The following is a 25,021-nucleotide window of genomic DNA, read 5'->3' as shown; positions in this document are numbered from 1 at the left end:
TTGTCATCATTCTTCCAAAATCTAAAAAGTGTATGTCTGGTAAATGTGATTCTTTTCAAAATCTTATTTGCTTTTTAGTTTAATAGACTCAGTGTTCTCATGAATTTATTTCTCCCAGAATCTGGTCAACCTGTAGTTCCATTGGACAGACAGTTTCTCATCCATGAACTAAATGCATTTGAAGAATCAAAGGATAATACAATGTAAGAATTTTTTTTAAAGAAGTTTCCACATATTGTATTGAGTCATAATTGCACCATGGTGGTTTTACTTCATTTTAATTCAAGTATTTATTCAGATCTAGTGTGTGTCAAGCATTGTCCTAAATCCAGGGTGTGCAGCAGTGAATAAGTCAGATGAGATCTGTGTTTGCTGAAGCTAAAATTACATGGCTTCAGAGTGACAAAGCATCTTCTTTCTGGAGTTAGCTCCTTTTGACTTCTTGATCCTTTGTCCTTCTAAGGCTTTGTTTGTTTGTTTTTAAATTCATAATTTCAACTTTTATTTGTATTTTCAAATTATTTTTGTAGAGGCAAGGCCTTGCTTTGTTGCCCAGGCTGGTCTCGAACTCTTGACCTCAAGTGATCTTCCTGCCTTGGCCTCCCAAAGTGCTAGGGTTGCAGGCGTGAGCCCCCCATGCCTGGCCTCTGAGACTTTGCCTTGTCAGTTGTTTTCTTCATATTTAACTCTTCCTTCACTCCAACTTAGGAATGTACTCAGATCTCTCCTCTCCTAAAAAAAAACAAAAACAAAAACAAAAACTATGAACTTCCAACCCCAAGCTTCTGCTTGAATACCTTTTTCTACCAAGATTACTGAATCAGCCCACTGCTTTCGTTACTATTACTCTGTCCTTTGCCCTCTGTGTACCTCCTCTCACCAACTATGCTCTTGAAAAGGAGGATGACCACTTTCTAGTTTTCTTAGTTTTTTTCTATTTCAGTGTTTCTTAAACTTTTTCTGGAGAGTCCCTGTATAGCCAAAAAAAAAAAAAAAAAAAAGTACATAGGAGACCTGAGAACATAGCTTAAAGCAGCCTTTTTTTAAATCTAGAACTTTCTTTGAAGCCTTACGTTTTCTCATCTTAAAAGTTCTTAAGGCCAAGTGAGGTATCTCGTGCCTGTAATGCCAGCACTTTGGAAGGCTGAAGTGGATGGATCACTTGAGCTCAGGAGTTCAAGACCAGCCTGGACAACATGGGGAAACCCCATCTCTAGCCAGACGCGGTGGTTCATGCCTGTAGTCCCAGCACTTCAGAGGCTGAGGCAAGCGGATCACCTGAGGTCAGGAGTTTGAGACCAGCCTGGTCAACATGGCGAAACTCCATCTCTACTAAAAATAACAAAAAGATTAGCAAGGCATGGTGGCGTGTGCCTGTAGTCCCAGCTGCTAGGGAGGCTCAGGCATGAGAATCGCTTTAACCTGGGCAGCAGAGGTTGCAGTGAGCCAAGATCACACCACTGCACTCTAGCCTAGGTGACAGAATCAGACCCTGTCTCAAAAAAAAAAAAAAAGTTCTGAAAGTTGTTTGCTTTACTATATAAATGTTTTAAATGACATTCCAGTTAAATCTAACTCTCCCACAAATCCTTGTGTAAAATTAATGTTCCAGGATCATATACTACCTTTGTCATTGTGTGTATAGTGAAGTCCCTATTGCTTAGCGTAGCACTTTACACCTCTTTCTACCCGTCTGTTGTTGTATCTGCTCACACCTGATTTCTGATTGTGTCTGGAAGACACTTTGCAACTTTATGCTGCTTTGCCTTGTAAACCATTCCCTTATCCTAGAAACCCTACATCACCTTTCTCCCTCTTAACTTCTATTGGAGCATCTTAACTTCTATTGGAGCATCTTTCCTTTCTTTTGGCCCTGTTCAGATAGTAACTCCTTTATGGCATTTTCCTCTTTCTCTTCCTCTCATCTTCCCGTGTTTCTTTTTTTTTCTTTTTTCCTTTTTGTGAGATAGGGTCTCGCTCTGTCGCCCATGCTGGAGTGCAGTGGCCCCATCTCAGCTCACCGCAATCTCCTCCTGGGTTCAACCGATTCTGCCTCAGCCTCCTGAGTAGCTGGGATTACAGGTGTGCACCACCATGCCCAGCTAATTTTTTTTCATATTTTTTTGTAGAGATGGGGTTTCACCATGTTGGCCAGGCCGGTCTCGAACTCCTGGCCTCAAGTGATCTGCCCACCTCCACCTCCCAAAGTGCTGTGAGGTTTTTTTGTTTGTTTTTTCAAGGCAGGGTTTCACTCTGTTGCCCAGGTCTCTAGAGTGCAGCGGCTTGATCATGGCTCACTGCAGCCTCGAACTCCTGGGCTCAAGCGATTCTCCCACCTCAGCCTCCCATGTAGCTGGAATTACAGGCATACGCTGGCATGCACCATCATGCCTGGCCAATTTTTGTATTTTTTTTACCATGTTAGCCAGGCTGGTCTCCAATTCCTCAGCTCAAGTTATCCACCTACCTTGGCCTTCCAAAGTGTTGGGATTACAGGCATGAGCCACTGCACCTGGTAACAAGTGTTTTGAAAAGTATAAAAATTGTATAATTGAGAACAGTGGGAAAAAAAATTGGGGGAATCTAAGCGTGACTTAGGATGAGCAGTGAGTTATTACATCATTTAATACAAGACATCATTTTACATTTAGCAGTTGATGGAAATAAGCAATGACTATACTCCTACTGGCTTCTTGGTAGCTTTTGAGATACCTACTTCAGATGAAAGTATTAAGAAGTTTGTGCTCACTTTAACAGCACATAAACTAAAATTGGAGCGGTACAGAGATTAGCATGGCACCGGCAAAGGGATGACACGCAAATTCGTGAAATGTTTCATATTTTTTTAAAAAAGAAGGCCGGGTGCATTGGCTCACACCTGTAATCTCAGCACTTTGGGAGGCCGAGGCGGGCGGATCACGAGGTCAGGAAATGGAGACCATCCTGGCTAACACGGTGAAACCCCGTCTCTGCTAAACATACAAAAAATTAGCCGGGCAAGGTGGCGGATGCCTGTAGTCCCAGCTACTTGGGAGGCCGAGGCAGGAGAATGGGCATCAAACGGGGAGGTGGAGCTTGCAGTGAGCCGAGATCGTGCCACTGCACTCAGCCTGGGCGACAGAAGCGAGACTCCGTTTCAAAAAAAAAAAGAAGTAAGTTTGAGAGAGGATGAGGAAGCAAAAAAAAAAAAAAAGGTGCTAAAACGGCTTTATTTTTTAAAAGTTAGGTAACTTCTTTAAGCCCTTGTTTCTCACACTTCAGTGATTGGCATTCACAGAGTTTGCCATAGTCACATATTACTCATATTATTTACTTACAGATCTGCAGTGCTGCATCTGAAACCACTGAGGCCAGATACATGTTTGAAAATCCAAATGCTTTCGGGTTTTAAAATGACATGCCTGTAGTCCTAGCTACTTAGGAGGGTGAGGCAAGAAGATTACTTAAATCCAGGAGATTGAGGCTGCAGTGAGCCATGATCTTGCTGCTGCACTCCAGTGTGGGCCACACAGCGAGAGTTCTTTTTTTTTTTTTTTTTTGAGACAGAGTCTCGCTCTGTCGTCCAGGCTGGAGTGCAGTGGCGTGATCTCGGCTCACGGCAAGTGCCGCCTCCCAGGTTCAAGCGATTCTCCTGCCTCAGCCTCCCAAGTAGCTGGGACTATAGACGCATGCCACCACGCCTGGCTAATTTTTTGTATTTTTAGTAGAGACAGGGTTTCACCGTGTTAGCCAGGATGGTCTCGATCTCCTGACCTCATGATCCTCCTGCCTCGGCCTCCCAAAGTGCTAGGATTACAGGTGTGAGCCATCAGCCCGAGACTTCAATTCTTTAAAAAAAAAAAAAAAAAAGTAATATGGTACATCTACCAAATACTACATGTATGTGCCAGGGAGTCCTAAAGTAGTATTCCACAATCACATTAATATTTTCTTTCTCTTTTTTTTTTTGAGTGCAATGACATGATCTCAGCTCACTGCAACCTCTGCCTCTTGGGTTCAAGTGACTCTTCTGCCTCAGCCTCCTGAGTAGCTGGGATTACAGGAGCATGCCACCACACCCGGCTAATTTTGTATTTTTAGTAGATATGGGGTTTCTCCATGTTGGTCAGGCTGGTCTTGAACTCCCGACCTCAGGTGATCCTCCTGCCTTGGCCTCCCAAAGTGCTGGGATTACAGGCTTGAGCCACCACACCCAGCACATTAATGTTTTCACACAAAGTAAGATAAAGTCTGTAATAGCCTTGTTAGGTCAACCCTTGCCATCTGATGATTTTTTGCCAGATATATGAAGAGAATCCAGTTTTCAGAATTTTGCATTTCAGAATTACAGGCAAGTTATTGTGAGGCCGCACTTTTCTTTATCTTTTTGAAACTTATTTTAAAAGATAAACCTTAATCCATGAATTTGCAAGTTGCCTCTCCCTTCTGCACTCAAGCGATCCTCTCACCTCAGCCTCCCAAGTAGCTGGGACCACAGGTGCATATTACCTTCTGTGGCTAATTTAAAATAAAATTGCTGTAGAGCTAGGGGACTCGCTATGTTGTTCAGGCTGTCTCAAACTCCTGTTTGAGGCCAGGCTGGCCCCCCAAAGTCCTGGGATTACAGGCCTGAGCCCCCATGTCCAACCCAAAATTTTAATCACAAGTAAATTTTTTTGAATATTTATTTAAAAAATAAAACTTTTAACATTTAAAAATCATCTTGAACCAGTTAACACTTTGGAGAAGATTAAAGTAAACAAAGAGACCTGTTTTATATTACTAGGTGACGCTTTCATAAGAGTTGCGGCATCTTATTAAATAAAAAAACTTACTTTCCTGGTTTCCCTGTGGCATGGAAAAATTAGTGTGATATTATTCCAGAATTTGGTAGCTTAAAACAACAACATAGATTATTTGTGGAATATTCAGGGATTTGGGATTGGCTTAGTCACGTAAGTCTAGCTCAGGCTCCCCCTTGAGGTTGGAGTCAAGATGCCAGCCAGGGTTGTAGTCGGAAGCCTTGAATGTGGCTGAACTATCTGCTTCCAAACTCATAATGATATTGACAGGCGGCCTCAATTCCTTAGTGCATGTAATTTTCCAGGGCTGCTGAAGTGTCCTGAGGCATCTGACTTCTCCCAAAGGCAGCAATCCAAGAGAGAAAGCAAGGAGGAAGCTGCAGGGCCATTACCACGTGGCCTCTGAAGTCAGCTTTGTGCCAGTTAGAAGTGAGTTCAGCTCACACTCAGAGGGCAATGAGATTCCATCTTTGGAAGGGAGTGTCGTACTGTAAACCATTATACCAGCTAGTAAATAGATACATATCTCAAAAAATAAATCCTCCCCACAAATATATACACCTACTATGTACCCACAAAAATTAAAAATAAAGATTAAATCCTTTTAATTGTGTTTTCAAACTTGAGATTGGAAACAAAGGAAAACATTTCCATTGTACCACTCTTGATTGTCAGCAGAGCAGCTTTCCTTGATGCAGGAGTACTAATATAAATTCCCAGGCAGCACACTGTAAGGAAAACAATATGGGATTTGGGGTTCAAGTGTAAACTTTGTTTACTATCTGGGGGAATCTCTAGCAAATCTCCTGGCTGTGGTTTTCTCCTTTATAAATTGCGGTTGATGATCTTGACATTACACGATGAGGATTAGATGAGAAGAGGTATATGTTCTGTAAACTATAAAGAAGATTTTAAAATATTAGGTAATATAAATATTAATCTAAATAAATGTTAGCTACCCAGGAGCTAACATTTATATACCATTTCATATGTGCCAGGCACAGTAAAAAACACTTGACATTTATTAACTCATTTAGTGCATAACAGCCCTATAAGGGAGGGACGGTGCTTATCCTAATTTATAAAGGAAGAAACATTTATGAGGCTGGAGAGGTTAAGAATCTTACACAGAGTCCCACAGCTAGCAAATGGCAAAGCCAGGATTTGAACTCAGGTCACCTGGCTCTCAGGACCTAAGACTTTTTCAGGGCAAGGACTTATTAATCAAGAGGTGTTTATTGAATACCTGTTGTGTATTAGATGGGGTTAGGTATTGGGAAATACTCTACTGGACTTTGGAGTTTAAAAGATAGATTCCTGTGGATTGATAGAAATGATATTTCAGTGTAGATGAGGTTTAAGTTGTTAACATGTTTTCTCTGGGTTTTAAAATTGTCGTGAAATTAAGTGGTACTCTTAAATTTAAAAGTATGAACAATTTGCATTTTGGATAATCATGCAGCTTTTTAAAGTCTAGTGAATCACTTGGTCTTTTTGATGTCAGAGGTTACCTTTTAAAGAATAAATGTTTTAAGCTTTTCCCGTTTATGCAGATTTATTAGCTTTTGGTTTTGTTTTGTTTTCTTCCTGCTATAGACCTCTTTTATATGGGATTTTAGCCCATTTCTTGCGTGGAACTAAGGATGGCATCCAGAATGCATTTCTGAAAGGGCCTTCACTTCAGCCTTCAGACCCAAGTCTTGGCAGACAACCTAGTAGAAGAAAGCCAATGGGTATGAGTTTTCCAAGATTCATCATTTAGCTGTCAGCAAATATGTTTTCTTCCTATATATTTTTCTTTTGGAGTCTTTACTGAGCTTTTGAGTCATAGTTTAATTCTGCTTATATCTAATATGGCTAGCCTATGTTACTCCAAGAAACAGAATGCTTTTTGTAAAGAATCTTGGACAGGGAAGGGTGGGAGGCATAACTGGGCAGAATTCTTAGATGTCATTTCTTTATAGAAGTATTTAAAACTCTGGGCCAGGCACAGTGGCTCATGCCTGTAATTCCAGCAGTTTGGGAGGCCGAGGCAGGTGGATCGCTTGAGGCCAGGAGTTTGAGACTAGCCTAAGTGACATGGTGAAACCCCATCTCTATTTTTTTTAATTAAAAAATTATATTAATTAAATTTTAAAAAAATAAAAAAATACTGAAAACTCCAATTTTCATGTAAATTGTAAGTATTTGGAGCAGCTTAGATCCTTGGTATACTGAATAAATAGCTTTTTATCAAGTGATTATTTTTTTTCCTCTCCATGACTGCAAAATAAAAGGTAAGATTGCTAAATACAGATAGAGAAGTCATTTGCATTTTTAGGATACTGTTTATGTTACAGTGGAAGTTACCTACAAGTTACAGATTGTTAGGAGAATCGCCCACATTTCTTTCAGATTGCCTGTTTTTTAAATGAGCTTTTGGTAGCTTTTAAATTTTTATGTATTTTTTTGAGACATAAAAATACATAAATTTTTATGTATTTTTTCTAGTCACTCTGTCGCCTGACTAGAGTGCAGTGGTGCTATTATAGCTCACCGTAACCTTGAACTGCCGGGCTCAAGCAATCCTCTCACCTTCTTGCCTCAGCTTCCCAAGTAGCTAGGACTTCAGGCACCACACCCAGCTAATTTTTTAATTTTTGTGGACATGGAAGTCTCAACCGTGTTCAGTAGGCTGGTCTTGAACTCGGTCTTAAGTGATTTCCCACCTCGGCCTCTCAGAGTGTGGGGGTTACAGGCACGAGCCTGTACCTGGCCCTGACTTATTTTGATTATCCCAGCAATGGGATCCCATTTTCACCATTTGAATTGAGTGGGTTATAGCTCAGTGTTTGCAGTTGTGGTAGAGAGCTGATCAATTTTTTTTTTTTTTTTTTTGAGACAGAGTCTCGCTCTGTCGCCCAGGCTAGAGTGTAGTGGTGTGATCTCGTCTCACTGTAAGCTCTGCCTCCTGGGTTCATGCCATTCCCCTGCCTCAGCCTCCCAAGTAGCTGGGACTACAGGGGCCCATCACCACACTCGGCTAATTTTTTGTATCTTTAGTGGAGACAGGGTTTCCCTGTGTTAGCCAGGATAGTCTTGATCTCCTGACCTCATGATCCACCCACCTTGGCCTCCCAAAGTGCTGGGATTACAGGCTTGAGCCACCGCGCCCAGCCAAGAGCTGGTCAATTTTTAAGGACAGTTAAAGGTGGGGTTTAGGCTGCCAATTATCAGAACAAATGTAAATCTTGAATGTTGACACGAACTTTTAGGAAACGCCTAAAATGTGGATTGCCTTTGTAGTTTCCTAAACTGCTATGACCAGTAGTGACCATGTTAGATGCTTGGTGTCTCTTGAGGTCTGAAAGTAAACAGTGAATCAGGATAACCTATTTTGGAGGTGGTTTCTGACTGCACTAGGAGATATCTTTCTATATATGTTAGAATGCTGAACTGGATGGAATGTTGGAAAATAAGTCATTCCCACCTACTTATTTCATAGTTGAGAAAACTTTAAGAAGGTTCCAATACTAAGAGGTTAAGTAACTCATCTAAGGCCTGTAGCAGATAATTAGTAGCAGAATCAGCACATTTGATTGCTGTTCCCGTATACCTTTCCACATATAGATTATGGAGAAGTTTTCCAAATTCTCTTTTTAGGGATTGGTAAGGAACTGACATTACTGCCTACTAATTGGCAAGTACTTAACGAGCAAAATAAAACATTAATAGTGCAAGTACATGAGTAAATCTCTAAATTTTTTAAATAGTAAAAAGTTCCCTTTAACTTTCCTTTCTTCCTTCTTGCCTCTCCCTAACTCCTCAATTCTTCTCCCTTTTTATAGAAGGTGTCCCTGTTAGCAGTTTGCAGGGTATTCTTTGGGACTCATTTCTATTTTATTTTATTTATTTTATTTTATTTTATTATTATTATTTAAATTTTAGATGGACTGTCACTCTGTCACCCAGGCTGGAGTGCAATGGCACAATCTCACCTCACTGCAACCTCCGCCTCCCAGGTTCAAGTGATTCTCCTGCCTCCCAAGTAGCTGGGGCTGCAGGCATGTGCTACCACACCCGCCTAATTTTTGTATTTTTAGTAGAGATGAGGTTTCACTGTGTTGGCCAGGCTGGTCTCCAACTCATGACCTCAGGCAATCCACCCCCCTTGGCCTCCCAAAGTGCTGGGATTACAGGCATGAGCCACTGCATCTGGCCATGCCCAGCCCCTTCGGGACTCATTTCTGTGTATTTAAATATATATACATTGTTATGGTGCACGTTATCCTGCAATTTGCTTTTTTTCACTTGTTGATACGTGTAGATCTCGTTTTTAACTTTGTTTCATATTCCAGAGTATTATTACAATCATCCTTTTTTTAATTTTAGAGATGAGGTCTTACTCTGTCATCCAGGTTGGAGTGCAGTGGCACAATCATAGCTCACTGTAGCCTCAAACTCCTGGGGTCAGTCTTTCCACATCAGCATCCCAAGTAGCCGGGACTATAGGGGTGCACCACTGCACCTCGCTTATTTTTTAATTTTTTGCAGTCAGGGTCTTGTCCTGTTGCCCAGGCTAGTCTCCCATCTTATAATCACTCTTATTTAGTTTTAAATATTTTGCTTTTACGGTATTGTGATGTAACATTGTATCTTTGTCCACACATTACAGTATTGTGATGTAACATTGTATCTTTGTCTACACGTTTCTCTTGTGTGGATGCCTAAAGTAGAGTTGTTGGTTCACAGGATATGCATATTTAAAAATGTAGTAGATATTGTCTAATTCCCCTCCAAAAAGGCTTTATCAGTCTATACACTTACCAAGAATATATGACAATATGGGTTTCTGAGTTCAGTTGTCACCAGTGGATATTGTACACCTTAACACTTCTTAACACAGCAACCCCAAGTCATTGATACTATCAGTCCCATAAAGAAAAATAACCGCTTGAGAAATAACTTTCTGGTTTGTAAGTTTCATAATCAGCCTTGTTAATACTCACGGCTCATGACTAGTAAGAAAGTTATAAGGAACACTATTTCCTAACCAATTTCTGTTCTTCTGAGATGAAAGCGGTAGATTACGCATACACCATAGAGAGAAAGGTATTTATGGAGGGAGGGAGGGAAAGAGACACCTAGACACACGACCTGTACACCACTAAAGTGCCAGGAACATCAGAATCGAGTTCAAGTCAGTAAAGCCACCTTGGGTGCCTGTTCTGTGGAAAGCTCTGCAGACAGCTCAGAAATGAGGATGACTGCTGAATGAATCGGGGAAGAACAGTGATTTTGCAAATTATTTTCTTGGTCATCAAAAATTTTATTGACACAACCTCTTTGTGTAGTGCCTTGAAAGTTGTCAGCCAGAATTGCATCATGTTTCAGTAACACACTTAAGCTTTCCATTTACTTCCTCAACTCTAGCTCACTGTCTCCGTAACTCTTATTTGACAGCATTGAAAAGGTTATGAAGATACTAAAATCCTTATTCTCTACATCACAGCACCTTGTCTCCACAGAAGCTCATTCAACAGAAATATCAAACCCTGAAACTAAATTGGCTTTTACTTGAAAATAAGTTCAGGCCAGGCCATGGCAGCTCACCCCTGTAATCCCAGCACCTTGGGAGGCCTAGGTGGGCAGATCACCTGAGGTCAGGAGTTCGAGACCAGCCTAGCCAACATGGTGAAACCCTGTCTCTACTGAAAATACAAAAATTAGCTGGGCGTGGTGGTGTACACCTGTAGTCCCAGCTACTCGGGAGGCCGAGGCAGGAAAATCGCTTGAACCCAGGAGGTGGAGGTTGCAGTGAGCCGAGATTGCGCCACTACACTCCAGCCTGGGCGACAGAGCGAGACTCTGTCTCAAAAAAAAAAAAAAAAAAAGGAAAGAAAGAAGTAAGTCCAAAGCATGCCAAGATGAAAAAGTGCTTCTCTCATCCAAGTTTTCAGTGCTGAAAAAAAATGAAGAGGGTTTATGTAGGCACACCCACCTTTGAAATGACAGCCAGTGCATTTGTACTGCTGCTGTTAGTGCTTGTAATCTTGAAGGCAAAGTAGTTTTTGCTATTCAACTTTATATATACATACACACACACACATTTTTTTCTTTTTTTTTTTTTTTTAAGAGATGGGGTCTCACTCTGTCTCCCAGGCTGGAGTGCAGTGACACAATCATGGCTCTCTGCAGCCTTGACCTCACAGGCCCAGGTGATCCTCCCACCTCAGCCTCCCAAGTAGCTGGGACTACATTCCTGGCGAAGATTTTTATTGTAAATGAAAGACCAGATTTTTATAATAGGGACAGTCATCAGCTTAACTTTATTGCACATCTATCAAGCATACTAGACTTCATTTTTTATAACACTTTTCTAGAAGACCTAAAATTGTTGCCTTCTGAGGAAATTGTTAATTTTTTTCTGTCCAGCAAAGTTACCTAAAATAAAGGGAGAGAGATTTCCATCTGTTTGCCAGACCCTTAAAGTAGTATTGGCACTGAGAATAAGCAGCTGAGAACTAATAAAGCGTGTGTATAATCACATTGTAGAATTAGAAAACCCAGTGATAAAATTGCATTTTCTAGCAGCTTATCTAAATTTATGTATATATTTTTTTCCTATTATCAAAATTGTTGCAAGAAAGATGTTTTGTCAGTTGTAGAAAGTGTTTGGGGTTCATATATTCTCAAGAATCTAGTTTTTGCATTACATTTTTGTTGCATTAGGATATTAAGTCTCTAGGTTCTTTTTTTTTCTTCTCGAGACAAGAGTCTTGCTCTGTCGCCCAGGCTGGAGTGCAGTGGCACGATCTCGGCTCACTGCAACCTCCACTTCTGAGTTCAAGCGATTCTCCTGCCCTCAGCCTCCCAAGTAGCTGGGATTGTAGGTGCCCGCCACCACGCCTGGCTAATTTTTATATTTTTAGTAGAGACAGGGTCTCTATCTCCTGACCTCAGGTGATCCTATTTGAAGTGGTTTTCATTGTGTTGTAATTGAAGAGCTTTGGCAACCCTCAAAATGCTGATTGAACACCTTGTCCTTTGTTGCAAATTTCATTCCTTACATGTAAGAGAGAGGTTTGTAACTACTTATGCATGGGTTTACTGCAGGTTGTACTCTACTCAAAAAAAAAAGTCAAGAAACTCTTTTGAATAATTAGAGTCCCTAATGCCAGACATTTCTGATTTCTTTCTTTCTTTTTTTTTTTTTTTTTTTTGAGACCGAGTTTCACTCTTGTTGCCCAGGCTGGAGTGAAATGGCACGATCTTGGCTCACTGCAACTTCTGCCTCCCGGGTTCAAGCAATTCTCCTGCCTCAGCCTCCCGAGTAGCTGGGATTACAGGCGCCTGCCACCACGCCCGGCTAATTTTTGTATTTTGAGGAGACACGGGGTTTCACCATGTTGGCCAGACTAGTCTATAACTCTTGACCTCAGGTGATCCACCCACCTCGGCCTCCCAAAGTACTGGGATTACAGGCGTGAGCCACAACACTTGGCCTCTGATTTCTTCAACAGTGTTTAAAAAATAATGGGTTTTTTTCATTGTCCTAAACCATCTAAAGTACTCATAGAATATTAAATATGTAACATCCTAAGATATTTGTAGCTATGTCTACCTATCTGTGTGTTTTGACTTGGGATAAGTATTAACATTGGTTTCTGTGCATTTCAGATGACCACCTAAGAAAGGAGGAGCAGAAAAGTACTAACATTGAAGATCTTCATGTTTCTCAGGCAGTCAACAGATAATGCTTTGTTTGGGGTATCTTTCGTCTTAAAATTGTATTATTAATTAAATAACTTATTTATTGTCCCAATGTTACCAAAATGCACCACTAATGTTTGTAGAAATTTGAGTTTCTACAAAACACCCCTCATGTTTAACTACATTGGTGAATAAAAGCTAACTCTTGTCATCTAGCTTATTGGATTTGACTTGGAAAAAAAAAGTATTGTTTTTACAAAGTATTTTTTGTTTTTTTGAGATGGAGTCTCGCTCTGTCACCCAGACTGGAGTGCAGTGGCACGATCTCGGCTCACTGCAATCTCCGCCTCCCGGATTCAAGTGATTCTCCTGCCTCAGCCTCCCAAGTAGCTGGGAAAACAGGCCTGTGCCACCACACCGGAGTAGTTTTTGTATTTTTAGTAGAGATGGGGTTTCACCATGCTGGCCAGGCTGGTCTTGAACTCCTGACCTCAGGTGATCTGTGTGCCCCAGCCTCCCAAAGCGCTGGGATTACAGGTGTGAGCCACTGAGCCCAGCCATTTAGGAAGTATTATAAAGGCCCTTAAAGTTTGTAAGGAAATGAAAGGGCTTTGTATTACCTTTTCAATAGGCAACAATGTACTTTTTCTTTCCTTAGACTTTGGCTTACTGGAAGATTTAATTAAAAGGTAGAGGAGAAGTAAATTTGCTGTAATAATTTTGCTGTAAATAAAACAAAGAGTTTATTTTATTAGATAAAGAATGTGAAGTAAGCATGAAGAGACAGGCTTTGGAAGAAATACCAGAAAGGGATTTTTCAAAGATGGCATTGTTTAATCTCCGTGTGGCCCTCGGTTGTGCAATCACAGATGAGCCAGAAGAGGGCCAGCCCCCTACTTGTTTGGGCTCCGAAACTCTTATCAAACATCAATTTTTATTCTTGGGATAGAAAAATAGTATGTGCTATCTCTAATACGCTACTTCGATATTTATTAAAGAAGTATTTTTAATGTAGTGTCCACAGGCTCATTTCATTGAAAACAACTGACTATGATGATAGATAGCTCCTGATTGGCAAAAGTTCGATGGTATATTCAGAATTAAATTTTGCCTGCGCACCTAAACACTGACAACATTCAGCTTAAAGGTTTTCCATGGAGAAGAGTGGTAAGAGCTGTAGTTAGCAAAATTGGCATCCTCTTTAGGGTGTCAATTCTGTGCTGCTTTGCAAATTGTTGAAACTTTTGATTTTCTATTCGGCAATGCTAGTCAGTGTTCACTTCTTACAGATTAGCCAAGAATTTTTATCTAAATGCAGAAACTTATTAATGAAATCCATTTAAACTATACTTACACAACATTTCGGGAGGCCCTGCTGGTAAAATTATATATGGATGCAGAAGTATTGCAAGAGTCCATTTTCCATTTTTAAATCTGCAATATCTGATTACATTGATGAATTCCGTTGTATTGTATGTGTGAATATAAATATCTGAATTCTCCCGGGGGACTTGGTTTTCGTCCAAGGATGTTGGCAGCGGACACTTAGTTTACCTCAGGAATTGCAATCATGTAAGACTATATTGGGAAAAAATGCTGGTGTATATAATTTTGGATACTGATATAAAATCATCAAGATGGAAGTTAAACAGAATTGTCACGTGTAGTCCATAGCACTTTTATATGCATTATTCTGTAATTTGTTTGTACTGCGGCAACTTTTTATACTTTCAATGTATCATTTAATAAAAAAAATAAGCAAGTCACTTTGGTGCAAAGGGTGTTCATATCACTGTTCTCTCATCAAAAGCCACACATCAAAAACAGAAGAATGATTGGAGATGGCTGCCAGGCCTTCCGTCGGGATCTTCAGAAGCTTCGCTGTCGAGGGGTGGAGGCGGGGGTATTTTCCTGCCATCTGTACATGTTTATAGGAAGGAAGGAAAAGCACAGAGGACAAGCCAACCCTTCTCATAAACGTGTTATGTTAAGTACCTTACTCGTGGGTTTCTTGGAATTGTTGGGAGAACTTATCTTCTAGAGATGCTACAGAAGTTTTAGGAGAAAACTTGGATTTACACAAAAACAGGATGGGAATGGGAACTGAAGAGGGATTTAGGAAATGTACAACTTGGGTGATCTAAAACCTCATAGCAGGAGCAGAGGTGGCTTTTGAAGAAGATAAATGGAAGCTTAGCGTATATGCTTGCACAGAACAAACTAATAGCCTTATGATGATGTGCAAGAACACATTTGTGTATCACTCACATACCTTTATGATGATGTAAAATTTGATGTGTTCTTTTAAAGCCAAGTGTACATGAAAGATGAACATTTGTGAGAATATGCCTTTAAAGGCATTTGGGACAATGCTTCCCAGCCACTTGGTACTTGATTTTTTGGTAACAACCACGATTCGAGGATTGTGTGGTGTTCAGGAATCTTATTAAAATAAAAGTGAAATAAAACTGCTGGCCGGGCTTGGTGACTCAGGCCTGTAATCCCAGCACTTTGGGAGGCCGAAGCGGGCGGATCACCTGAGGTCAGGAGTTTGAGACCAGCCTGACCAATATGATGAAACCCCATCTCTACTAAAAATTAAAAAATTAGCCAGGCGCGGTGGCATGTGCCTGTAATCCCAGTTACTCAGGAGGCTGAGACAGGAGAATCACTTGAACCGTGGAGGCGGGGGTTGCAGTGAGCCAAGATCGAGCCATCGCACTCCAGCCTGGGCAACGAGTGAAATTCCGTCTCAAAAAATAAAAAATAAAAGCTACCTTTAGGCGGGGCATGGTGGCTCACGCCTGTAATCCTGGCAATTTGGGAGGCCAAGGCGGGCGTATCACCTGAGGTCAGGAGATCGAGAGCAGCCTGGCAAACATCGCAAAACCCTATTTCTACAAAAAATACAAAAATTAGCCAGGCGTGGTGGCATGTGCCTGTAATCCCAGCTACTGGGGAGGCTGAGGCAGGAGAATCGCTTGAACCCAGGAGGCGGAGGTTGCAGTGAGCTGAGATCACGCCATTGCACTCCAGCCTGGGCGACAGAGTGAGACTATTCTCTGGAAAAACAAAACAAAACAAAACTACTTTTATAAAAGTAGACTCTCGTTTTTTAGAGCAGTTTTAGGTTCATGGCTAAATGGACTGGAAGCACAGAGCTCCTGACTGCCCCCTGCACCCATGCATGTCTAGCTTCTCCCACTGTCAAGATCCGGCATTGAGTGGCACATGTATTCCAATGGGTGGATCTATTTTGACACATTATTATCACAAAAAGTCCATAGTTACATTAGGGTTCACTCTTGGTATTGTACAGATGCTCTTTGACTCATGGGATTACATCTCAAAACTATCACAAGTTGAAAATAAGTCAAAATGCATTTATTTATTTATTGGATAGGGTCTCACTCTAGCACCCAGGCTACAGTGCAGTTGTGCGATCTGGGCTCACTGCAACCTCCGCCTCCAAGGCTCAAGTGATCCTTCACCTCAGTCTCCTGAATAGCTGGGACTATAGGCACATGCCACCACACCTGGTGAATTTTTGTATTTTTTGTAGAGACAGGATCTCACTATGTTGCCCAGGCTGGTCTCGAACTCCTGAATCCAAGTGATCTGCCCATCTTAGCCTCACGAAGTACTGGGATTACAGATGTGAGCCACCATGTCCAGCCCAAAATGTATTTAATACACCTCACCTACCGAGCATCATAGCTTAGCCTAGCCTACTTAACATGTTCAGGTCACTTAGATTAGCCTACCGTTGGGCAAAATTATCAAACACAAATCCTATTTTATAATAAAGTGTTGACCATCTCATGTAATTTATTGAATGCTGTATTGAAAGTGAAAAAACATGGTTTTGTTGGTATTCAAAGTACGGTTTCACTGAATGCACCATTTTCCCACCTTCATAAAGTTGAAAAATCGTTAAGTTTAACCATTATAAGTTGGGGACTGCCTGCACATTCCATGGTTTTGGACAGATGTCTAGTGACATGTATTCACCATTTTAGTATCATGCAGAGGAGTGTCACTGCCCTAAAAAATCCTCTCTACTCCACCTATTCCTGTCTTTTCCAGAATGTTGTATAGTTGGAATCGTACAGTACGTGGCCTTTTCAGATTAGCATCTTTCATTTAGTAACAAGCATTTAAGTTTTCTTCCTGTCTTTTTTTTTTTTTTTTTTTTTTTTTTTTAGACAGAGTCTCGCTCTGTCACCCAGGCTGGAGTGCAGTGGTATGATCTCGGCTCACAGCAACCTCCATCTCCCTGATTCAAGTGATTCTCCTGCCTCAGCCTCCTGAGTAGCTCAGATTACAGGTGCCCACCACCACACCTGGTTAATTTTTGTATTTTTAGCAGAGACAGGGTTTCACCATGTTGGCCAGGCTGAACTCGAACCCCTGACCTCAGCTGATCCATCTGCCTTGACCTCCCAAAGTGCTGGGATTACAGGCGTGAGCCACAATGCCCAGCTGTAATTTTCCTTCGTCTTTTCATGCCTTGATAGCTCATTTGTTTTTAGCACTGAATAATATTCCATTGTTATGTATCCATTCACCTACTGAGGGACATCTTGGCTGCTTCCAAGTTTTGGCGATAGTGAGTAAAGCCGTTATAAACTTCATGTGTGTGCAGGGTTTTGTATGGACAAAAGTTTTCAACTCTTTTGGGCAAATCCTAAGAAGAATTTTCTGGATTATATGGTAAGAGCGTGTTTGTTTTTGTTTCTGTTTGTTTGTTTGTTTTTGTTTTTTTATTGAGACGGAGTTTCACTTTTGTCGCCCAGGCTAGAGTGCAATGGCGTGATCTTGGCTCACTGTGACCTCTGCCTCTCAGGTTCAAGTGATTCTCCCACCTCAGCCTCCTGAGTAGCTGGGATCAGGCGCCCGCCACCATGCCTGGCTAATTTTTGTACTTTTAGTACAGATGGGGTTTCACCATGTTGGCCAGGCTGGTCTCAAACTCCTGACCTCAGGAGATCCACCTGCCTCAGCCTCCCAAAGTGCTGGGATTACAGGCGTGAGCAACCGTGCCCGGTGTGTTTCATTTTTAAAAAACTGTAGAACTACTTTTATTGAGAGTTTTAGGACCCTTCCTGATAGACATAGAGAATCTATCAGGAATGTCATGAACCAAATTGTGACATCAGAATGGGAAACTGATGATGAAGGAAAGAGCATTGCAGGTTACTATGCAATGCAGTCTAGTATCGGGAGAAGTGTGAGGTCCATCATGGGGGCCACCATGAGTGAAACAAAAGTGCTTTTGTGCAAGAGTTGGAGCATGGCCCTGCTTGTGGTCAGGAACGATGTTCCTTTATTCACAGATCTTGGGCCAGATCTACCTGATTCTATATGAGTCAAGTAGATCAAGGCTGATAACACTTTAAAATTATTAAATCTTTTTTTTTTTTTGAGATGGAGCCTCTCTCTCTAGCCTAGGCTAGAGTGCAATGGTGTGATCTTGGCTCACTGCAACCTCCACCTCCCTTCAAGTGATTCTCCTGTCTCAGCCTCCCAAGTAGCTGGGACTACAGGCGTGCACAATCACACCCGATTAGTTTTTGTATTTTTAGTAGTGACAGGGTTTTACCATGTTGGCCAGGCTGGTCTCAAACTCCTGACCTCAAGTGTTCCCTCCACCTTGGCCTCCCAAAGTGCTGGGATTACAGGTGTGAGCCACTGTGCCCGGCCAAAAAATATTAAATCTTGAGGCACATGCAGGAGTAAACCATGCTCAGACCCAATCTTCGATGTTACTAAAAATTGGAGGGGATCACACTTCATGGTTTTGTTTTGTTTTGTTTTTTTGAGACAGGGTCTTGCTCTGTTGCCCAGGCTGGAGTGCACTGGTACGATCACAGTTCACTGCAGCCTCAAACTCTGGGGCTCAAACAATCCTCCTACTTCACTCTCTAGTTGGGACTACAGGCACACACTGCTGTGCTCGAGTAATTATTATTATTATTATTATTATTATTATTATTATTATTATTATTTTGTAGAGACAGGCATCTTGCTATGTTGCCTAGGCTGTTCTTGAACTCCTGGGCTCAAGCGATCCTTCCGCTGCAGCCTCTCAAAGTGCTAGGATTACAGGCATGCCCAGCCACTTTGGGGCTTTTTTAAGCCAACAGCAAAAAAAGACTATAAGAGAGAAATTTCCCCTTGGCCGTCTTGTTTCATGGATTCATGGAAACTCCCATTAAACAGCCTGTCACAAAAAGAGATATGCCAAGGAAAATTACTTGACAGCACTCAGTCAAAGTGACATTTTAAAAAGAGACTATTGCCTCCTCCATCTTAAAAGAACTGACCTTTTGAGCCATGAGAAATGAAACAGAGGCATCTGATCGAATCATAACAATGCACTTCTGAAGATTCAAACATCGGAACTTCATGCATTGGACACATATCTATTGAATGACTCTTAAGTGAACATACTGTCCCTGCCTGCTTCCAGAGGGTACTAGAGAGGTCGGAGATGGTTCATAAAGGCCTTCACATGTGCTGTCATATTTAACAATCAGAAAGGTACTTGAGGCAAAGAATCTGATCATCTTTGTTTTTCCTTGAGAAAATGAGCTCAGAGAGGTTTACTGACAATCCCAAAGGTGCTTGGTTGGTGCTTAAGAGATCTGGGTTTAAAACCTCAGACTTCTGTCTACTATGGCCTGTGTCAGAAAGACTGGGGTTGGAATTCCTGTTCCACCACTGCTGTGTTATTTAACCTCTCCAAACCTAGATTCTCAATAATAAAATGGGGGTAGGGAGGGAATTAAAGTACATACCTTATTTTTTACAGACAACATCTTGCTCTGTCGCCCAGGCTAGAGTACACTGGTGCAATCATAGTTCACTGCAGTCTCAACCTTCCAAGCTCAAGAGATCCTCCTACCTCAGCCTCCCTAGTAGCTGGAACTTCAGGCTACACTATGCCCAGCTGGTATTTATTTATTTATTTATTTAGATTGGATCTCACCATGTTGCCCAGGCTGGCTACTTAAAAAAAATTTTTTTTTCAAGACAGGGTCTCACTCTGCCACCCAGGCTGGAGTACAGTGACACAGTCTCAGCTCACTGCAACCTCTGCCTCCCAGGCTCAAGTGATCTTCCCACCTCAGCCTCCCAAGGAGCTGGGATTACAGGTACCCACCACCACACATGGCTAACTTTTTATTTTTTGTAGAGACAGGGTCTTGCTATGTTGCCCAGGCTGGTCTCAAACTCCTGAGCTCAAGCAATCCTCCTGCTTTGGCCTCCCAAAGTGCTAGGATTACAGGTGTGAGCCACCATGCCTGGCCTTGGCCACTTTAGTTTTGCTTTTTTTTTTTTTTTTTTGAGTTGGAGTCTTGCTCTGTCATCCAGGCTCCCAGGCTGGAGTGCAGTGACACAATCTCAGCTCACTGCAACCTCTGCCTCCTGGGTTCAAGCAATTATCCTGCCTCAGCCTCCCAAGTAGCTGGGACCACAGGTGTGCACCACCATGCCCAGCTAATTTTTATATTTTTAGTAGAAATGGGGGTTTCACCATGTTGGCTAGGCTGGTCTTGAACTTCTGACTTCAAGTGATCCACCTACTTTGGCCTCCCAAAGTGCTGGGATTACGGGCAAGAGCCACCGTGCCCGGCTGCCTACTTTAATTTTTAATAAAGGGTTGTTATATAAGGGGTAGGTGAGAGAATGAAGTAAAATTGAGTGTTACAGTCTCCAGTTGTTAATCACATTATAATTATTCTCTTTTAAAAGTTACCAACAAGTTATTTAAAGAATCGAATGGAACCCTTTGGAAATACAGTGTTCATGCCTCTAGTATTAATGCCAGTTTTTACTTCGAGGCCAGCAAGCTAGATTCCGATGGCCTTCCCTTTCCAGGATGGGAAGGGGATGATTGACTTCAATTTTCCCCCTTCCGTTACTTCTCTGCTCCACATCATTTCTGTGCTAATGCAGGGACGATTTCCACTCCTTTTACAGCATAGATGTTAAAAGCTGCGGAGCAGCTCATTCATCATTTTCCGCAGAGCTTTACCCTCACTTCCCCAGCCAGCTAAATGCAGGCTGTTCTTGACTCTCTGACCTAGGCCCATTGCAGGGCGAGGGCCAGGCTCAGGAGTTTCCAGGGTGAAAACCAGGTAAGCTTGATGTTGGAAGGATGAAAAAGGACCCAAGAGGGTCTGAGATGCAGAGCTCTCCAGAGGGGCCTGGGAGCCTGCAGGGAAAGAGGACTCTCTTTATATCCTGGAGGCCTGGTGCAACTCTAGTTGGTTTCATGTTTGTTGCCAGTAACAGCAGCTCACATGAAGCGGTGCACCATGTTCATTTTACATGGATCATCTCAAGGACTGCTTACAAAAAGGCGAGGAAGTAGCTGATGTTCTTCCCATCTTACAGGTAGGGAAATTGAGGCATGGAGAGGCAAAGTTACTTGCCCATGGTCAAACAGGTAGAAAGCAGCACTGGCAGATTCAAAGCCAGACATCTACTCTCAGATACACGCCCTGGGCCTCAAGGCCAGTTTGCCTGGGCATTTCCCTTTAATGTCTCCTCTCTGGAAGTGAATGGTGTCATCAGAAAGGTTCCAGTGCCAGCACCAATCAATGACTGTCCCAGTGAGAGCTTGGGCAAATCCCTTTACCCCTGCAGGGACTCAATTTTCTCACCTGCAACATGGGGGTATTAATAAAGCCACCCCCCGCACCCCTGGCCCCCAGCCCCTCCACCTGGTTGCAAGAGGAGTGGTTGTAGACTAAGGGCCTGCGTCAAGTACAGAACCCAGGAGGGGTCTGCCCAACTTTAACCCTCTCTCCAAATCCTCTGGCCTGAAGCAGCAGAAACCCACGTGGGACTGGGGGCTGCCCCCTTCCGGGCCTGCCCCAAGCAGAGGGGTCCCCGTCTAGCCCAGCGGGGCGACGGCGGCCGGTGGCTGCGTGAAGGGCCCCCTCCCCCGACGCCAGGGAGCAGGAAGGCCACTGGGCACCATATTTAGTCAGGGGGAGCCGGCAGCCCAGAGCTGGTATGCGGCGCTGGGAATTCCTGCAGGAAGGAGTCCGCGCCTGCCCTTTTTGGGTTGTCTCCCGCCCGCCGCTCCCGCCGCGCCCGGGGAGGGGGACCGGCCCGGCCCGGGAACCTCGGAGGAGCTGGTGCCGCGCGGGGAGCGGAGAGCCCGGGCTGCCCGCGGGTCCCCGGCCTGGCGCGGGGCCAGCCCACCGCCTCGACTTCCTTTTATGGCCTGTGTGTGCGTGCGTGGACAGGAGCGGGGAGGGAGGAACGGGGAGAAGACGGAGAGCATGGGGAACAGAGAGAGAGAAAGCGCAGAGATAGGAGTGAGACACGCGGGAGAGATGGAGAGCAAGAGACATAGAGACCAGAGACAAAGTGAGACACGAGGGAGAGACAGATACATCGACAGATCTAGAGAAGCGAGAGGGACAGAGACAAAAGATGGAGCGAGAGACAGCAATGATCAGAGTGACAGACATGCAGAGACAGTGGCAGAGACAGAGCGAGAGAGCCTGTGATGGAGAGAGACAGGGAATGCAATTTTAGGCGAGGAATCCTTGGGGAAGGGAAGTTGTTGAAGGGAACTCGCAGACTCTGGGGGCACACCCACTTTCTCCTTGGATCTTGACACTTGCATCTTGTAAATTACGTAATTATCACCGCCACCGCCTTCCCCCATTTTGCAGCTGTGGACACCAAAGCTCAGAGAAGTGAAGTGACTTGCCCAAGGTCACGCAGCTGGCGAGTGGCGCACAGGGGAGGGGGACAGCTGAAATAATCACAATGGGCTTATTTTTAATTTTTATTTGTATTTTGGTCGTGGTGATGTGGGTGGAGGTGGAGATGGCAAGTTGGGAAAAGTAAAAACTTCCCCTTCCTGCACGGTTCCCAGCAAGGGTGGGGGCCTCCTGTCTTGCACTTTGCAAAGTTCAAGAAATCCCCTTTCCCTACCCTTCACGCTGCACAGCCGGCCCTCTTTCCAGACAGTGCGATGCCAATAAAATGGGAAGTGGGGTGGGAGATGTCAAGTCAGATCCACCACAGCCCCAACACGGGGAGGAAGAGGTTAAAGCCTGTGCGGCTGGAACCGACTCAGGGAAGACGTTCTCAAGCATCCCGCACAGACACTGCCTGCTCGACCCCCTTTCTCTAGGGATCCGGAGCGTCTGCGACCGCCTCTGGCCGGGGGTGAGACTCCGGTCCCTGTGCGCACCTGTTCCGTGCGCCCTTGTGCGATGCGCACCTGTTCGGTGCGCCCTTGTCCCGGGTGCCCCAGCTCCTTGCGCTCCCGCCGGGGGTGCGCCCTGCAGGGGGCGCGGCGAGGGGGCCGCGAGGGACCCTCCCCAACTCCACCCCTTCGGCCTCCTCCCCTTTCCCAGCCGCGGGCAGCTCCGGGTCTATAAAGAGAGGCGTCCGAGACGCGCAGGGAGATTTGGACGCTCCGGCCTGGGAGGTGCGTCAGATCCGAGCTCGCCATCCAGTTTCCTCTCCACTAGTCCCCCCAGTTGGAGATCTGTAAGTAGTAGTTGTCCTTCTGGGGGCAGATTGCAGGGGAGGGGGGTGTTAAAAGTCCTATAGGGTATTCTATAGGGGCTGGGGTGCACTTAGGGGTCCCTGCTGTCAACCTCGTAAGGGCCATGGTGGGGGCAGAGTTGTGATTTGGATTTCTCTCTGCCCTATCGTCTTAGATTATCCTAGACTTTCCCCAAACAGCATTTCTCAAGATTGCCAGTGAGAAGTACCATTTTGGGGGTGCTTATTAACGATATCAATGCCTGGACCCAACTCCATTTCCCAACTCTAGAATCCCCAGAAAAACTGCCTTAAAAAAAAAATTAGTCCCGAGTGATTCTTGTTAAGAGGCTAATCCAGGAGATATGCTCCCTTGGAAATCTCAGAGGTCCGGTGCAGACAATCAGGCATCTCACTTTTATTCTAGGCACCAAAAAATGTACAGCTGAACTTCACTGAAAAGTCACTTGCTATCACACAGACAGGCAAAGTGAGGCTCCTTGTGGATTTGACCGTATTGCACGGTTGTGTTGATAATGCATTAAATCAGTTAAAAACACATGGGCATAGGCTTAGCAGAAAGGAGAGTGTTTTTTTTTTTTTTTTTAAATCAGTTTAGGGGAGGTTCTTCTATGTTGAGAACCCCTGGGAGATAAGGCTGGTTGTGATCTAGTTTGTTACAGCCCACTTTTTCCTCTTCTCCAAATTAAAAAAAAAAAAAAACCTCACCCAGGTTGACCCCAAAGGGCCCCCAGATACCCAGGCGGGCTCCAAAGTCTCCATTTGCTTCCACGATCTGCAGGTGCATTAGGTAACATTACACTAGAATTTCCCGCAGAGCCACCTGTGTCAATGCCACTCTCGGGCCCAACCAAATGGGTTAAACGAGAGAAAGTGTGGCTACTGCCTGTTGTAAGTTTTCTTCCAGCACAGGGTCTGGTAGAGATTTTGCCACTTGAGAAAAGGTACCATCCAAAGCCATGCTTGTCAAGAAGTAAAAGAAAATATTTAGAAACCCAAGGCGGGAGTGTTTAGTTGCAGTATGAAGAACTGAGAGATTAAATGGTGAACTGTCCGGGGTTTGGCAAAAAGAAGGCAGGCTATTAATAAACTGCTTTGCATAGTTTTTTGTTTCTTTGATTTACTTAACGATACTATTTTAGAATTGTTCAGAGAGGGAACTTGACGCTGAACTGAAAGTCATTAGGTGGCAGGGTGTGAAATAAGATAGGGAATTTTGTTTGAAGGAAATTGATGTTTTCCCTTTGAGATAGCTACCTTTGGTGGAACACTTCAGTGCCACATGCTGTTGCAACATTTAACTTAATTTATCTCATTTAATCTTTGCAACAACTTCATAAGAAAGGCGTTATGATGCCTGTTTAGTATACAAGGCAGCTGAGGCTCAGAGAGGTAAAGTGTCACACAGCCAGCAAGTGGTAGAACCCATTCCCGGGTCAGTTTGAGTCCAAGTTCATACCCTTGACCCCACTATCTTTCTTCTTTACCGTGGACACAAACTTGCTGGGGTCAGGTTTCTGGTGGGACTAAATGCTTCCAACAAAGTAAATGTTTATCACCGTGTCCTTTGAAGAAAACATAAACTGACTTTTTGCACATTTAAAATAAAAGGCACTGTTTGTCCCCTGATTGAGGGGGTGACCTAGCTGAAACCAGTGACCCTAGGTGGGCTGCCATGCCGAGAGTCCAGAACGTGAACTAGCTGGGTCTTTTCCGAGAAGCCGCCAGGCTTGCCTTGTAAACACCATGTTTTTTAATGATCATGTCCGAAATAGATGTGTTATTCCGTACAAGGTATCTGTTATGGATTTGTTATCATTACTTTTCCGTGGGAGGGCAGAGATTGAGGCAAACATGCCCATTTATGGAAGCATTTTCCATGAGGCCATCCCCGGCCCCCTCGTCAGTTACCCAGCCTTGCACTGCAGCCCGGTTGGTCCTGGCCCTGGGGATTTGTCTACCATGTCCCTCACCCATTGAAGAACTAGTGGAGAAACCCTAAG

The 25,021-nt window shown here is 43.6% G+C and overlaps 1 protein-coding gene and 1 non-coding gene across 3 annotated transcripts in view; both read left to right on the top strand.

Annotated features, from left to right (window-relative positions):
* LOC117978610 (centrosomal protein 20) overlaps positions 1–14,239 on the top strand; it is a 36,504-nt gene extending 22,265 nt beyond the window's left edge. For both annotated transcript variants that reach the window (XM_063597577.1, XM_063597578.1), the window contains 3 exons: positions 119–203; positions 6,378–6,514; positions 12,441–14,239. In XM_063597577.1, coding sequence (XP_063453647.1) covers positions 119–203; positions 6,378–6,514; positions 12,441–12,517 — 299 coding nt within the window. In that variant the 3' untranslated portion in view covers positions 12,518–14,239. The remainder of the gene's footprint in view (positions 1–118; positions 204–6,377; positions 6,515–12,440) is intronic.
* Positions 2,742–2,845, top strand: LOC129394353 (U6 spliceosomal RNA). The gene has a single exon (XR_008621556.1). It is a non-coding gene; the product is annotated as a U6 spliceosomal RNA (small nuclear RNA).
* Positions 14,240–25,021: the final 10,782 nt, after the last annotated feature.

Source organism: Pan paniscus, chromosome 18 (genome assembly GCF_029289425.2).
Source record: "Pan paniscus chromosome 18, NHGRI_mPanPan1-v2.0_pri, whole genome shotgun sequence".
Taxonomy (NCBI): domain Eukaryota; kingdom Metazoa; phylum Chordata; class Mammalia; order Primates; family Hominidae; genus Pan; species Pan paniscus.
The sequence above is the reverse complement of the archived record's forward strand: the minus strand, read 5'-3'. Positions and strand labels throughout refer to the sequence as shown.